We start from the raw sequence: 17,339 nt of genomic DNA on the forward strand, positions 1-17,339 counted from the left end.
GAAGAGGAATACGGTCAGTCTACTTCTCAACCCTTCACACAGCTCCTTCTGTCACTTTACAAAGAAGACTCCTTTATGATTTTTATTGGAGTATAGTTCATTTACAAAGTTATGCTAGTTTCAGGTGTACCGTAAAGTGAATCAGCCAGATATATACATATAATCTGCTCTTTTAAAATTATTTTCCCATATATGTCATTACAGAGTATTAAATAGAATCCCCTGTGCTATACAGTAGGTCCTTTTTAGTTATCTATTTTATTATATAGTAGTGAGAAGACTCCTTTATAATATTTAAATCATTTGCATGTAATAATATCACTCATAATATTACTTCTGTTGTATGAGACAATAATACAGTAAAAAAAAAAAAAAAAAAAAAACACTATGGGAGACTTCCCTAGTGGTCCAATAGCTAAGACTCCGAACTCCCAATGCAGGGGGCTCAGGTTCGATCCCTGGTCAGGCAACTAGACTCCACATGCCACAAATAAGAGGTCACATGCTGCAACTAAAGTCCTGCCTGTTATAACTAAGACTGAAGATCCCACATGACCCAGCTAAGACCCAGCACAGTGAAATAAACAAGTAAATTTTTTTTTAAAAAAATATGAATTTAGAAAGAACTAACAAAGTTGTTGTTGTTAAGTCACTAAGTCATGTCTGACTCTGTGACACCATGGACTGTAGCACTACAGGCTTCCCTGTCCTTTGTTATCTCCCAGAGGTTGCTCCAATTCATGTCCATTGAGTTCATGATGCTATCTAACCATCTTATCCTCTGCCTCCTCCTTCTCCTCCTGCCTTCAATCTTTCTCATATCAAGGTCTTTTCTAATGAGTCAACTCTTCGCATCAGGCGGCAAAAGTATCGGAGCTTCAGCATCAACACCAGTCCTTCCAGTGAATATTTAGGGTTGATTTTTTTAGGATTTAAGGATGTGATCTCCTTGCTGTCCAAGGGACTCTCAAGAGTCTTCTCCAACACTACAACTTGAAAGCATTAATTCCTTGGCCCTCAGCCTTCTTAATGGACCAAATTTTACATCCATTGACAACTTTTACATGACTACTGGCAAAAACATAGCTTTCACTATATGGAAATTTGTTGGCAAAGTGATGCCTCTGCTTTTTAACATTCTGAATAGATTTGTCATAGCTTTCCTTCCAAGAAGCAAACGTCTTTTCATTCATGGTTGCAGTCACGGTTTGCAGTGATTTCTGGAACCCAAGAATATAAAATCTGTCACTGCTTTCAGTCTTTTCCCATGAAGTGATGGGACTGGATGCCATGATCTTAGATCACTGAATGCTGAGATTTATGCCAGCTTTTTCACTTGCTTTTTCACTTTCATCAAGAGGCTCTTCACTTTCTGTTCATTTTCTGCCATTAGAATGGTATATTCTGCAAATCTGAGTTCAGTTCAGTTCAGTCGCTCAGTCGTGTTGGACTCTTTGCGACCCCATGAATCGCAGCACGCCAGGCCTCCCTGTCCATCACAATCTCCCAGAGTTCACTCAGACTCATGTCCATCGAGTCTGTGATGCCATCCAGCCAGCTCATCCTCTGTCATCCCCTTCTCCTCCTGCCCCCAATCCCTCCCAGCATCAGAGTCTTTTCCAGTGAGTCAACTCTTTGCATGAGGTGGCCAAAGTACTAGAGTTTCAGCTTCAGCATCATTCATTCCAAAGAAATCCCAGGGTTGATCTCCTTCAGAATGGATTGGTTGGATCCCCTTGCAGTCCAAGGGACTCTCAACAGTCTTCTCCAACACCACAGTTCAAAAGAATCAATTCTTTGGCACTCAGCCTTCTTCACAGTCCAACTCTCACATCCATACATGACCACTGGAAAAACCATAGCCTTGACTAGACGGACCTTAGTCAGCAAAGTAATGTCTCTGATTTTTAATATACTATCTAGGTTGGTCATAACTTTTCTTCCAAGGAGTAAGCGTCTTTTAATTTCATGGCTGCAGTCACCATCTGCAGTGATTTTGGAGCCCCCAAAAATAAAGTCTGACACTGTTTCCACTGTGTCCCCATCTATTTCCCATGAAGTGATGGGACCAGATGCCATGATCTTCGTTTTCTGAATGTTGAGCTTTAAGCCAATTTTTTCAATCTCCTCTTTCACTTTCATCAAGAGGCTTTTTAGCTCCTCATCACTTTCTGCCATAAGGGTGGTGTCATCTGCATATCTGAGGTTATTGATATTTCTCCCGGCAATCTTGATTCCAGCTTGTATTTCTTCCAGTCCAGCATTTCTCATGATGTACTCTGCAGAGAAGTTAAATAAGCAGGGTGACAATATATAGCCTTGACGTACTCCTTTTCCTATTTGGAACCAGCCTGTTGTTCCATGTCCAGTTCTAACTGTTGCTTCCTTACCTGCATAGAGATTTCTCAAGAGGCAGGTCAGGTGGTCTGGTATTCCCATCTCTTTCAGAATTTTCCACAGTTTATGGTGATCCACACAGTCAAAGGCTTTGGCATAGTCAAGAAAGCAGAAATAGATGTTTTTCTGGAACTCTCTTGCTTTTTCCATGATCCAGCGGATGTTGGCAATTTGATCTCTGGTTCCTCTGCCTTTTCTAAAACCAACTTGAACATCAGGAAGTTCATGGTTCACGTATTGCTGAAGCCTGGCTTGGAGAATTTTGAGCATTACTTTACTAGCATGTGAGATGAGTGCAATTGTGTGGTAGTTTGAGCATGCTTTGGCATTGCCTTTCTTTGGGATTGGAATGAAAACTGACTTTTTCCAGTCCTGTGGCCACTGCTGAGTTTTCCACATTTGCTGGCATATTGAGTGCAGCACTTTCACAGCATCATCTTTCAGGATTTGAAACAGCTCAACTGGAATTCCATCACCTCCACTAGCTTTGTTCATAGTGATGCTTTCTAAGGCCCACTTGACTTCACATTCCAAGATCTGGCTCTAGATTAGTGATCACATCATCATGATCATCTGGGTCATAAAGAACTTTTTTGTATAGTTCTTCCGTGTATTCTTGCCACCTCTTCTTAATATCTTCTGCTTCTGTTAGGTCCATACCATTTCTGTCCTTTATCGAGCCCATCTTGTTTGAAATGTTCCCTTGGTATCCCTAATTTTCTTGAAGAGATCTCTAGTTTTTCCCATTCTGTTCTTTTCCTCTATTTCTTTGCATTGATCACTAAAGAAGGCTTTCTTATCTCTTCTTGCTAGTCTTTGGAACTCTGCATTCAGATGCTTATATCTTTCCTTTTCTCCTTTGCTTTTTGCCTCTCTTCTTTTCACAGCTATTTGTAAGGCCCTTCCAGACAGCCATTTTGCTTTTTTGCATTTCTTTTCCATGGGGATGGTCTTGATCCCTGTCTCCTGTACAATGTCATGAACCTCATCCCGTAGTTCACCAGGCACTCTATCTATCAGATCTAGGCCCTTAAATCTTTTCTCACTTCCACTGTATATTCATAAGGGATTTGATTTAGGTCATACCTGAATGGTCTAGCAGTTTTCCCTACTTTCCTCAATTTAAGTCTGAATTTGGTAATAAGGAGTTCATGATCTGAGCCACAGTCAGCTCCTGGTCTTGTTTTTGTTGACTGTATAGAGCTTCTCCATCTTTGGCTGCATAGGTTATTGATATTTCTCCTGGAAATCTTAATTCCAGCTTGTGCTTCACCCAGCCCAGCATTGCTCATGATGTAGTCTGCATATAAAAATAAGCAGGGTGACAATATACAGCCTTGATGTACTCCTTTTCCTATTTGGAACCAGTCTGTTGTTCCATGTCCAGTTCTAACTGTTGCTTCCTGACCTTCATACAGATTTCTCAAGAGGCAGGTCAGGTGGTCTGGTATTCCCATCTCTCAGAATTTTCCACAGTTTATTGTGATCCACACAGTCAAAGGCTTTCACATAGTCAAAAAAGCAAAAATAGATGTTTTTCTGGAACTCTCTTGCTTCTTCAATGATCCAGTGGATGTTGGCAACTTGATCTCTGATGACTTTTCTAAAAAAAAAAAAAGCAGCTTGGACATTTGGAGGTTCACAGTTCACGTATTGCTTAAGCCTGGCTTGGAGAATTTTGAGGATTACTTTACTAGCATGTGAGATGACTGCAATTGTGCAGTAGTTTGACCATTCTTTGGGATTGGAATAAAAACTGATCTTTTCCAGTCCTGTGGCCACTGCTGAGTTTTCCACATTTGCTGGCATATTGAGTGCAGCACTTTCACAGCATCATCTTTCAGGATTTGAAATAGCTCAACTGGAATTCAATCACCTCCACTAGCTTTGTTCATAGTGATGCTTTCTAAGACTGACTTGACTTCACATTCCAGGATGTCTGGCTCTAGGTGAGTGATCACACCATCGTGATTAATTGGGTCGTGAAGATCTTTTTTGTACGGTTCTTCTGTGTATTCTTGCCACCTCTTCTTAATATCTTCTCTTAGGTCCAGACCATTTCTGTCCTTTATCGAGCCCATCTTTGCATGAAATGTTCCCTTGGTATCTCTAATTTTCTTGAAGAGATCTCTAGTCTTTCCCTTTTGGTTTTTTTTTCCTCTATTTCTTTGCATTGATCACTGAAGAAGGCTTTCTTATCTCTTCTTGCTAGTCTTTGGAACTCTGCATTCAGATGTTTATATCTTTCCTTTTCTCCTTTGCTTTTCACTTCTCTTCTTTTCACAGCTATTTGTAAGGCCTCCTCAGACAGCAATTTTGCTTTCTTGCATTTCTTTTTCTTGGGGATGGTCTTGATCCTGTTCCTGTACAATGTCATGAACCTCCGTTCATCAGGCACTCTGTCTATCAGATCTAGTCCCTTAATTCTATTTCTCACTTTCACTGTATAATCATAAGGGATTTGATTTAGGTCATACCTGACTGGTATAGTGGTTTTCAACACTTTCTTCAATTTCAGTCTGAATTTGATAATAAGGAATTCGTGATCTGAGGCACACTCAGCTCCCAGTCTTGTTTTTGCTGACTGTATAGAGCTTCTCCAACTTTGTCTGCAAACAATATAATCAATCTGATTTCGGTGTTGACCATCTGGTGATGTCCATGTGTAGAGTCATCTCTTGTCTTGTTGGAATAGGGTGTTTGCTATGACCAGTGCATTCTCTTGACAGAAGTCTATTAGCCTTTGCCTGCTTCATTCTGTACTCTAAGGCCAAATATGCCTGTTACTCCAGGTGTTTCTTGATTTCCTACTGCCGCATTCCAGTCCCCTATAATGAAAAGGACATCTTTTTTGGGTGTTAGTTCTAAAAGATCTTGTAGGTCTTCATAGAACCGTTCAACTTCAACTTTTTCAGCATTACTGGTTGGGCATAGATTCAGATTACTGTGATATTAAATAAAAATAGTGGCAACATACAGCTTCGTCATACCCCTTTCCCAGTTTTAAACCAGTCCATTGTTCCATGCTTATTTAAGTTATATGCAGAGTATGAGAAATGCTGGGCTGGAGGAAGCACAAGCTGGTTCAACATTGCCAGGAGAAATATCAACAACCTCCGATATGCAGATGACACCATGCTTATGGCAGAAAGTGAAGAACTAAAGAGCCTCTTGATGAAAGTGAAAGAGGAGAGTGAAAAAGTTGGCTTAAAATTCAGCATTCAGAAAACTAAGATCATGTCATCTGGTCCCATCACTTCATGGCAAATAGATGGGGAAACAGTGGAAACAGTGTCAGACTTTATTTTTGGGGGCTCCAAAATCACTGAAGATGGTGATTGCAGCCATGAAATTAAAAGACGCTTACTCCTTGGAAGGAAAGTGATGACCAACCTAGACAGCATATTCAAAATCAGAGATATTACTTTGCCAGCAAAGGTCCATCTCGTCAAGGCTATGGTTTTTCCAGTGGTCATGTATGGATGTGAGAGCTGGACTATAAAGAAAGCTGAGCACAGAATTGATGCTTTTGAACTATGGTGTTGGAGAAGACTCTTGAGAGTCCCTTGGACTGCAAGGAGATCTAACCAGTCCATCCTAAAGGAGATCAGTCCTGGGTGTTCATTGGAAGGACTGATGCTAAAGGTGAAACTCCAATACTTTGCCCTCCTGCTGTGAAACGCTGACTCATTTGAAAAGACCCTGATGCCGGGAAAGATTGAGGGCAGGAGAAGAAGGGGATGACAGAGGATGAGATGGTTGGGTGGCATCACCGACACAATGGACTTGGACTTGGGTGGACTCCGGGAGTTGGTGATGGACAGGGAGGCCTGGCGTGCTGTGGTTCATGGAGTCACAAAGAGTTAGACACGACTGAGCAACTGAACTGAACTGAATTGTTCCGTGTCCAGTTCTGTTTCTTCTTGATCTGCTTACAGGTTTCTCAGGAGACAGGTATGATGGTCAGTATTCCTATCTCTTTCAGAATTTTCCACAGTTTATTGTGATCCACAGAGTCAAAGCCTTTCAACATAGTTTATGAATCAGATGTTTTTCCTGTAATTCCCTTGCTTTCTTTATGATCCAATGAATGTTGGCAATTTGACCTCTGGTTCCTCTGCCTTTTCTAAACCCAGTTTGTATATCTGGAATTTCCCAGTTCACATACTGTTGAAATCTTGTTTGAAGGATTTTGCTCCTGTTGCTGCCTAGTCGCTTCAGTCATGTCCAACTCTGTGCAACCCCATAGAAAGCAGCCCATCAGGCTCCCCCATCCCTGGGATTCTCCAGGCAAGAACACTTGAGTGGGTTGCCATTTGCTCCTCCAATGCATGAAAGTGAAAATTGAAAGTGAAGTCGCTCAGTCATGTCCAACTCTTAGTGACCCCATGGACTGCAGCCTACCAGGGTCCTCTGTCCATTGGATTTTTATTATAACCTTATTAGCATGTAAAATGAGTGCATTTGTATGACAGCTTGAACATTCTTTGGGATTGGAATGAAAGCTGATTTTCAGTCCTGCGGCCACTGCTGAGTTTTGCAAATTTGCTGGCATATTACATGAACAGCATCATCTTTTAGGATTTGAAATAACTAAGCTGGAATTCCATTACCTCCACTAACTTTGTTTGTAGTGATGCTTCCTAAGGTCCTCTTGACTTCACTCTCCAGGATGTCTGGCTCAAGATGAGTGACCACACAGTCGTGACTATCCAGGTCATTAAGATCTTTCTGGTACTGTTTTTCTGTGTATTCTTGCCACCTCTTGCTAATCTCTTCTGTTTCTCTTAGGTCCTTAACATTTTTGTCCTTTGTCGTTTAATCCCACATGGATTGAGATACACTTGGCAGTATAATATAGTTGAGGATGCCATTGTTCAGATTTTTGTCCTTATGCTTCAATTATCATTATGTTTCTTCACTTTCTACACCCAATGTAGCTGCAGTTGAAATCACAAAAAGAAGGCAATGGATTCTAAGAGCCAGTGCTTTTAAATTTAAAATATTACTCTCATTTTTCCATTATTAAAGACTGTGATACAGGGCTATTTCTATGGATAGTGAGGGATGGTGAATTCATGCTACACATTCCAACAACTGCTCATCTGGGACGCACACAGCAGTGAGGATACTGTTTTTGCTATAGAGAATCTTCCTCAGACCCCTACAACCAAGGATTCCAAGTAGCCCAAAACTAAAGCCTAAAACCTAATCTGTACAAAAAGCTTAATAGTAAACCTGGTTCTCTCCATCTAGATATAGGACACTACCTGGGATGTTCAGAAGGTCATCTTGCTACAGTTATGTAGATCTCAACCCATTCAAAGAAAAAATAAAAAGATAAAAGATCTCAATGAAGACATACTGTAAACAAGCAAACAAACAAGTAAACTACTCAAAAGCAATCTACACATTCAATTCAACCCCTATCAAATTACCAATGGCATTTTTCAGATAATTAGAACAAAGAAATCTATATTTTGTATGGAAACACAAAATACCATGAATAGACAATATAATCATGAGAAAAACAAAGAAGAAAAATGAAGCTAGGAGGAATCACGTGCCCTGTCTTCAGACTATACCACAAAGCTACAGTAATTGAAACAGTATTCTACTGGCACCAAAAACAGAAATATAGATCAATGGAACAGAACAGAAATTCTAAAGAAAAGCCCACGTACCTGTGTCACCTATGGCAAAGGAAGCAAGAATACACAATGGAGAAAAGACAGTTTCATTAATAACTGGTGCTGGGAAAACTGGACCGCTACATGTAAAAGAATAAAATCAGAACACTCCCTAAAATCATAAACAAAAGTAAACTCAAATAGATTACAGACATAAATGTAAGACCAGACACTAGAGGACTCTTAGATGAAAACATAGGGAGAACTCTCTCTGGTATAAATTGCTGCAAGCTTTTTTACCCACCTCCTAGAGCAATGAAAATAAATAAAACACACACAAAAAAAATGGGACTCAATTAATCTTAAAAACTTTTGAACAGAAAAAAAAAACATAAAAAATACCAAAGACAACCTGTAGAATGGGAGAAATATTTCCAAATGAAGTGACTGACAAGGGATTACTCTCCAAAATATACAAAGAGTTCATGCAGTGCAATATCAAAAATAAATAATAGTCCAATCAAAAAATGGGCAGAAGATTAAAACAAACATTCTCCAAAGAAGACATATCAATGGCCAAAAAGCACATGAAAAGATGGTCAACATCTCTAATTACTAGAAAAAGGCATATCAAAACTACAGTGAAAAAAAAAAACTTTTTAAGCAAAAAACTACAGTGAAGTTTCTCCTCACACCAGTCAGAATGGGTTCAGGATGGGCAACACATGTATACCTGTGGCAGATTCATGCTGATGTATGGCAAAACCAATACAATATTGTAAAGTAATTAACTTCCAATTAAAATAAATAAATTTATATTTTTTAAAAAAAGTCTATAACAATAAGTACTGAAGAGGATGTGGAGAAAGGGAACCCTCCTACACTGTTGGTAGGAATATAAACTGATACAGCCACTATGGAGAACAATATGGAGGTTCCTTTAAAAAACTAAAAGTAGAGCTACCATAAGATCCAGCAATCTTACTCCAGGGCATATATCCATAGAAAACCATAATTTATAAGGATACATGGCACCCTAATATTCACTGCAGGACTATTTACAACAGCCAGGACATGGAAGCAACCTAAATGCTTGTCAACAGAGCAATGGACAAGGAAGATACGGTACCATACATACAATGGAATGTTACCCAGCCATAAAATTAAAAAAGGGCAAAATAATGCCATTGGCAGCAACATGGCTGGACCTACAGATCTGCACACTGAGTGAAGCAAGTCTGAGAAAAATAGAATATGATATTGCTTACATATGGAACATAACAAAAGGCTACAGATGAACTTATCTACAAAACAGAAGTAGAGTAACAGGTGTAGAAAATAAACTTATGTTTACCAGGGGATAAGGGAGGGGAAGGATAAATTGGAAGACTGGGACTGACACAGACATACTACTATATATAAAATATTAAAATAGATCATTAATAAGAAACTACTGTAAAGTACAGAGAACTCTGTATTGATCTATATGAGAAAAGAATCTAAAAAAGTGTGGGTGTGGATCACAATAAACTGTGGAAAATTCTAAAAGAGATGGGAATACCAGACCACCTGACCTGCCTCTTGAGAAATCTGTATGCAGGTCACAAAGCAAGTTAGAACTGGATATGGAACAACAGGCTGGTTCCAAATAGGAAAAGGAATACGTCAAGGTTGTATATTGTCACCCTGCTTATTTAACTTCTATGCAGAGTACATCATGAGAAACGCTGGACTGGAAGAAACAAAAGCTGGAATCAAGATTGCCAGGAGAAATATCAATAACCTCAGATATGCAGATGATACCGCCCTTATGGCAGAAAGTGAAGAGGAACTAAAAGCCTCTTGCTGAAAGTGTAAGAGGAGAGTGAAAAAGTTGGCTTAAAGCTCAACATTCAGAAAACGAAGATCATGGCATCCGGTCCCATCACTTCATGGCAAATAGATGGGGAAACAGTGGAAACAGTGTCAGACTTTATTTTTGGGGGCTCCAAAATCACTGCAGATGGTGACTGCAGCCATGAAATTAAAAGATGCTTACTCCTTGGAAGAAAAGTTATGACCAACCTAGATAGCATATTCAAAAGCAGAGAAATTACTTTGCTGACTAAGGTCCATCTAGTCAAGGCTATGGTTTTTCCTGTGGTCATGTATGGATGTGAGCGTTGGACTGCGAAGAAGGCTGAGTGCCAAAGAATTGATGCTTTTGAACTGTGGTGTTGGAGAAGACTCTTGAGAGTCCTTTGGACAGCAAGGAGATCCAACCAATCCATCCTGAAGGAGATCAACCCTGGGATTTCTTTGGAAGGAATGATGTTAAAGCTGAAACTCCACTACTTTGGCCACCTCATGCAAAGAGTTGACTCATTGGAAAAGACTCTGATGCTGGGAGGGATTGGGGGCAGGAGAAGAAGGGGACGACAGGGGATGAGATGGCTGGATGGCATCACTGACTCGATGGACATGAGTCTGAGTGAACTCCAGGAGTTGGTGATGGACAGGGAGGCCTGGCGTGCTATGATTCATGGGGTCGCAAAGAGTCGGGCACGACTGAGTGGCTGAAATGAACTGATAGCAGATTTACTTTGCTGTACATCAGAAACTAAGACAACAGTGTAAATTAACTATACCCCAATAAAACTTAAAACAAAAATTAAAGAATGGCCTGAGTGAGCCAAAGCAGTGGCCTAAGACACCACAGGTCTGCTGGAGCAGGCACGTCATACCTGGGTTTTGCTCCTAAAGATTCCAAAAGTGAAAATCAGAAATTCTTTTCTAAAGGACTATTCATTTGAAGTATTAATCAAAACACAAATTACTAAAAACAAATACAGGCACCCCAATGTTTATGGAGTATGGACAAAGAGTCTTTTAAAAAGTGGATATATGTGTAACAGATTCACTTGGCTATACACCTGAAGTCAACACATCATAAATCAACTATATGCCAATCAAAAAAAAATTTTTTTAATGATCTTAATAGGACCTACTGTAAATAAATAAGAGTGAAAAAAGATAAAAGTTCTCATCAAGACACAAATTACTTCACATGGACACACTGTGGAGTCACATGCTGTAGACACTTTAATACAACTCATTAGAACCAAAGAGTATATATTAGACAAGATGAAAACAGTTTAATAACTACAAACAAAGCTATAAAATGTAAACATAGCACAAATATTTACATTTGTACTTACATTCCACCATAATCAGGGATCCAAAGGCAACAACAATGACAAAGATGGCACAGGTGATATCCAGATACACAGCGAGCCATCGGGACGTCGTCAAAAGCAGGAACCAAGCCTCTGGATTTGTGAATCATAAAAAGTGTAATACATAAACAGGAAAACAATGTTAGCTGCTTTTCATGAGGGAGAGCATTTTCTTCAGTTAAGCTACAGAAGATTTTACACAAGGTAGAACAGCAAAGTTACACACCTGTAACTTCAAAGGAACCTGAAGATTCCAGAAAACTAGGTTCAACACAAAACAACATATGGGACATGCAGGAATCAGTCCAGGAAGCATGCTTTGAAAACTTCAACCCAAAGGTTATCAAGAAAAATACCATCACAGGAAAGAAGATGGAAAAACATCTCATTGGTGTGTTCCCTGCAGTGCTGGGCCTCAACATGAAAATCCTCCTCTCAAAGAGTCAGCTGTTCCCAGCTCTGACAGCAGAGAGCATAGCTCCAGCACCTTCTGCCCTCTCTACAAGGCCTGAAGTGGTTATTCTTAGGAGCCAGTGTCCACACGACCATCAGCTAACAGGATCTGCATGTGGCCTTCAAATGCCATGTTATCTTCAAAATACACTAATGATTGGAAAGTTTGGCCAGGATTTTATAGACTTAGAGGAAATTCTGAATTTTCTACCTAGATGGAAAACAAACAAACTTCACTGATACAAAGCATAATCAAGTGGGTAGCAAATCAGGAACTTATTTTCCTCAATACTTCTACTACCTTCAATGTCTGCTCTCAAAAGAGTTGGCAAAGCACACCCTGAGGGGCAAGAACAGCCACCACATGGTTCTGAAAATAAAATTTTATTGGAATACAGCCATTGACTAATGTATGATCTTTGCCTGTCTTTGTGCTACAATAGCAAAGATGAGTAGTTACAATAGAGACAGCACACAAAGCCTACAATATTTTCTATCTGGACCTTTGAAAAAAGAAAAGTTTACTGACTCCTGCCTTAAAGAGACAGATGTCCACAGGGCACAGTGATGGAAGGACAATGCAGGCCAGTCAGGGGAGAAAAGCAGGGCTGTGAGGGGGGGAAGAGGGGAACATAGAGGAGATGCTGAGAGGGAGGGGTCTGGGAGGCAGGTGTTCAGAGGGCCATGTGGGGTGACACACAGAGAGGTGCTGGCCAGCCAGGCCACCTGAATGGGAGTCAGCCTCAGAAGGCAGCACATCCCATCCTTAGAAGTCATCTCCAGAAACGTACAGACCTGAGTGCAAATCCTGGTGTGCATCAAACAGCTCCTGAAACTTCTTTTTTGCTTTGTATGCCCGGATGGTCCAGAGTCCCTGGAGAGAAGATGATAAGTGGGAAAACACCAGGCTCCGAGCTGGGGAAGCAGAGACAGACACACGACAGAGAAAGTCAGGGAGGCTGGATGAGAGGAAACCAACTGCCTCCCAGGCTCTGTGGTCACATGTCCTGCCAAAGGAAATCCTCCACGTGACCCTCAAACTCCTGCTCACACCAAGCTTCACTTTAATGATCCAGGAATGAAAGATTCTCTTTGAAACTATCTTTGATCAAATTCAAAATCCCAGCTAGATTTAGATAAAGAAGTTCTTTACTGGTTCTTTCATCAAGGTCCTCTCAATTATTCCTCCCTCCATATTCTTCTGGCATCTTTCCAGATGGACATTGCTCACAATTTTTTAAAAGTATATTGAAGTATATTTGATTTATAATAATCTGCTAGTTTCAGGTATGTAGTATAGTCATTCAGTTCTTTTCTCTGATTATATTCCATTATAGGTGATTACAAGATACTGAATAAAATTCTCTGTGCTTTACACTTAATCCTTGTTATCTATTTGATGTATTAATAGTAGTGTGTCTATTAATCCCATATTTCTAATTTGCTCCTCACTCTTTCCCAATGCCCTTTGGTAACCACAAGTTTGTTTTTTATGCCTCTGAGTCTATTTCTAGTTTGTGTATAGATTCATTTGTATTATTTTTAGATTCCATGTATAAGTGATAACATATGTGTCTTTCTCTGACTTATTTTACTAATAATAATATTCCCTAAGTCCATCAATGTTGTTGCAAATGGTAATATTTCATTCTTTTTCATGGGTAATTACTGTTCACTAATTTTTGAATCAGTAGCATTTTAAAATTTAATTCTTCATTAGAGTCCTCACCACACTGAACTTTGGTAAGCTACCTGTGTTTTGTTCCACCTTAGATGAGTAACCTAAGGGCTGGGATAGAGTCAGTACATGCCCCACCCTGGACCAGAGCCAGACCCAAGACAGGGTGAGATGAGTAAGGGAGGGGACAGTCTGCCGCCTCCCCCATCCTGGGCCTCTCCCTGCACCTGCACCAGGAGCCTCTGTGTGGATCACGGAGCACCTGGCACTGCACTGCCCTTGTGCCCACAGGACCCAGCAGATGAGGAGCCTTTGAATGGTCTTGACTTCTGCCCCAGGAACCTGATAGATGTTTTTATATCTGCCTGCTAGATACCTGTCCTGTTGTTTGGAGGGCACTGTGGCACAGGACACTCACATCACCCTATTAGAATCTGACAGCGGCCTCAGTGTCCATCTTTTGAGTGACTTCATGTAGTTTGGGGCCTGATGTCACATGACTGCCCATTCATTTGCTGCCATCTTCTCTAAGAGCACACTGACCATGAGCACCAGGGTCAGGCTCTTGCCTGTCAGGGAACAGCTGGGCTGCAGGCTGCCAGGCAGGAAGGACCCTTACATTTCTCATTCCCCACCATGAACGAGGATGTAACTTGCTATTGCCAGGGGCACACAGTGAGCCTCTGACCTCTGTCTGGGATGAGTGATAACTTGTGCTATATGAGCAGGAAATACTGACATCACTTTGTTACCTGCGTGTATCCTAGAGAAGACCTGTTAGTACAACTAGGTTGTTTACAGGAAGTTAGTAATGCATCTTACATGAGGCTACAAAGATTTTATAAAATGATGGGGGAAAGAATCCAGGGGAAACTCCAGACTGATTTCAGGTCCTCACTCCGTAGTCCAGTATCTGAATGCCTGTCTGGTGACAGTTCAGTCAGTACAGACGTGCACCTGGGCACTGCACATTTGGAGGGGTTGAGGTACAAACAAGTAAAAACACAGAACCTGCTCTTGTGTTTAGTGTCCCCATTTCTATAAAGAAGGAAGGAGCAGGGGCAGTCCTAAGATGGCAGAGGAATAGGAAGGGGAGACCACTTTCTCTCACACAAATTCATCAAAAGATCCTTTGAATGCTGTACAAATTCCACAAAACAACTTCTGAATGCTGGCGGAGGACACCAGGCACCCAGAAAGGCAGCCCATTCTCTTTGAAAGGTGGTCACCTCTATCTCCTCCCTCCCTCCCTCTTCTCTTCTCTGCCTAACTCTGTGGATCTCTTTGATGTTGCAGGCTGTAGAGAACACTCAGGGAACTGATTACTGGTTAGATGGTTTCTCTTCTTTTGACTCCCCCTCTTCTCCTCCTGGTCACCTCTATCTCCCTCCTCCTTCTTCTCTTCTCCATATAACTCTGTGAATCTCTCTGGGTGTCTCTCACCATGGAGAATCTTTTCACCATTAACCTAGATGTTTTATCATTGGTGCTGTATGGATGGAAAAGTCTTGAGGCTACTGTAAGAATAACTGAAAGTCAGAGGCAGGAGGCTTAAATCCAAAACCCGAGAACACCAGAAAGCTCCTGAATCCATGGAACATTCATCAACAAGACCTCATCCAAAAGCCTCCATACCTACACTGAAACCAAGCTCCACCCAAGAGCCAACAAGTTTCAAAGCAAGACATACCAAGCTAATTCTCCAACAATGTAGGAACATAATCCCAAGCATTAAAATACACGTGGCCAAAAGTCACACTAAACCCATGCTGCTGCTGCTGCTGCTGCTGCTAAGTCGCCCATAGACACCTCAAAATTCACTACTGGACAGTTCATTGCACTCCAGAGAGAAGAGATCCAGCTTCACCCACCAGAATACTGATGCAAGCTTCCCTAAGCAGGAAACCTTGACAAGCCACTCGTCCAACCCCACCAACAGGGAGGAACCGTCACAATAAAGAGGAGCCACAAACTTCCAGCATACAGAAAAGCCACCCCAAACACAGCAATCTAAACAAGATGAAAAGGCAGAGAAATGCTCAGCAGGTAAAGGAACATGATAAATGCCCACCAAACCAAACAAAAGAGGAGGAAATAGAGAGTTTACCTAAAAATGAATTCAGAATAATGATCTGAATGACCAGTAAAAATGATCCAAAATCTTGAAAATAAAATGGAGTTACAGATAAATAGTCTGGAGACAAGGACTGAGAAAATGCAAGAAAATTTTAACAAGGACTTAGAAGAAATAAAAAAGAGTAAATCAATAATGAATAATGCAATAACTGAGACCAAAGCACCCTAGAGGGAACCAACAGTAGAATAACTGAGGCAGAAAATAAGATAAATGAGGTGGAGGAGAGAATGGTAGAAATAAATGAGGCAGAGAGGAAAAAATAAAAAAGAATTAAAAGAAATGAGGACAATATCAGAGACCTCTGGGACAATGTTAAACACCCCAACATTCGAATCATAGGCGTCCCAGAAGAAGAAGACAAAAAGAAAGGCCATGAAAAAATGCTTTAGGAGATAATAGTTGAAAACTTCCCTAAAATGGAGAAGGAAATAGTCACCAAAGTTCAAGAAACCCAGAGAGTCCCAAACAAGTTAAACCAAGGCAAAACACCCCAAGACACATATTAATCAAATTAACAAACATCAAACACAAAGAACAAATATTAAAAGCAACAAGGGAAAAACAACAAATAATACACAAGGGGATTCCCATAAGGATAACAGCTGATTTTTTAATAGAAACTCCCCAGGCCAGAAGGGAATGACAGGACATACTTAAAGTGATGAAAGAGAAAAGCCTACAACCCAGATTACTATACCCAGAAAGGATCTCATTCAAATATGAAGGAGAAATCAAAAGCTTTACAGACATGCAAAAGCTGAGAGAATTCAGCACCGCCAAACGAGCTCTTCAACAAATGCTAAAGGATCTTCTCTAGACAGAAAACACAGAAAAGGTTTATAAACTCAAACCCAAAACAACAAAGTAAATGGCAACAGGATCATACCTATCAATAATTACCTTAAATGTAAATGGGATGAATGCCCCAACCAAAAGACAAAGTCTGGCAGAATGGATACAAAAACAAGACCCCTATATATGCTGTTTACAAGAGACCCACCTCAAAACAAGGGACACATACTGACTGAAAGTGAAGGGCTGGAAAAATATATTTCATGCAAATGGGGATCAAAAGAAAGCAGGAGTAGCAATACTCATATCAGATGAAATAGAATTTGAAATAAAGGATGTGAAAAGAGACAAAGAAGGACACTACATAATGATCAAGGATCAATCCAAGAATAAAGCATAACAATTATAAATATATATGCACCCAACTAGGAGCACCGTGGAGAAGGCAATGGCACCCAACTCCAGTACTCTTGCCTGGAAAATCCCATGGACGGAGAAGCCTGGCAGGCTGCAGTCCATGAGGTCACTAAGAGTCAGACACGACTGAGCAACTTCACTTTGGCTTTTCACTTTCATGCATTGGAGAAGGAAATGGCAACCCACTCCAGTGTTCTTGCCTGGAGGATCCCAGGGTGGGCTGCTGTCTATGGGGTTGCACAGACTCGGACATGACTGAAGTGACTTAGCAGCTGCAAGAGCACAGCAATATGTAAGGCAAATGCCAACAAGTATGAAAGGGGAAATTAATGGTAACACAACAGTCAGAGACTTTAATAAACCAGTCACACTTATGGATAGATCAACTAAACAGAAAATTAGCAAGAAAACGCAAACTTTAAATGATACAATGGACCAGTTAGACATCATTGATATCTATAGGACTTTTCACCCCAAAACAATGAACTTCATCTTTTTCTCAAGTGCACACGGACCCTTCTCCAGGATAGATCACACCCTGGGCCATAAATCTATCCTTGGTAAATTCAAAAAAAATGAAATCATTCCAAGCATCTTTTCTGACCACAATGCAAAAGATT

General features: G+C 40.6%; 1 protein-coding gene across 6 annotated transcripts in view; it reads right to left on the reverse strand.

Moving 5' to 3' along the window:
• LOC101109890 (ATP-binding cassette sub-family C member 4-like) overlaps positions 1-17,339 on the reverse strand; it is a 247,820-nt gene that overhangs the window by 45,376 nt on the left and 185,105 nt on the right. For all 6 annotated transcript variants that reach the window (XM_060394638.1, XM_060394640.1, XM_060394639.1 and 3 more), the window contains 2 exons: positions 12,491-12,610; positions 11,225-11,335 (listed from right to left, as the gene is read on the reverse strand). In XM_060394638.1, coding sequence (XP_060250621.1) covers positions 11,225-11,335; positions 12,491-12,610 — 231 coding nt within the window. The remainder of the gene's footprint in view (positions 1-11,224; positions 11,336-12,490; positions 12,611-17,339) is intronic.

Source organism: Ovis aries, chromosome 10 (assembly GCF_016772045.2).
Source record: "Ovis aries strain OAR_USU_Benz2616 breed Rambouillet chromosome 10, ARS-UI_Ramb_v3.0, whole genome shotgun sequence".
Lineage (NCBI taxonomy): Eukaryota > Metazoa > Chordata > Mammalia > Artiodactyla > Bovidae > Ovis > Ovis aries.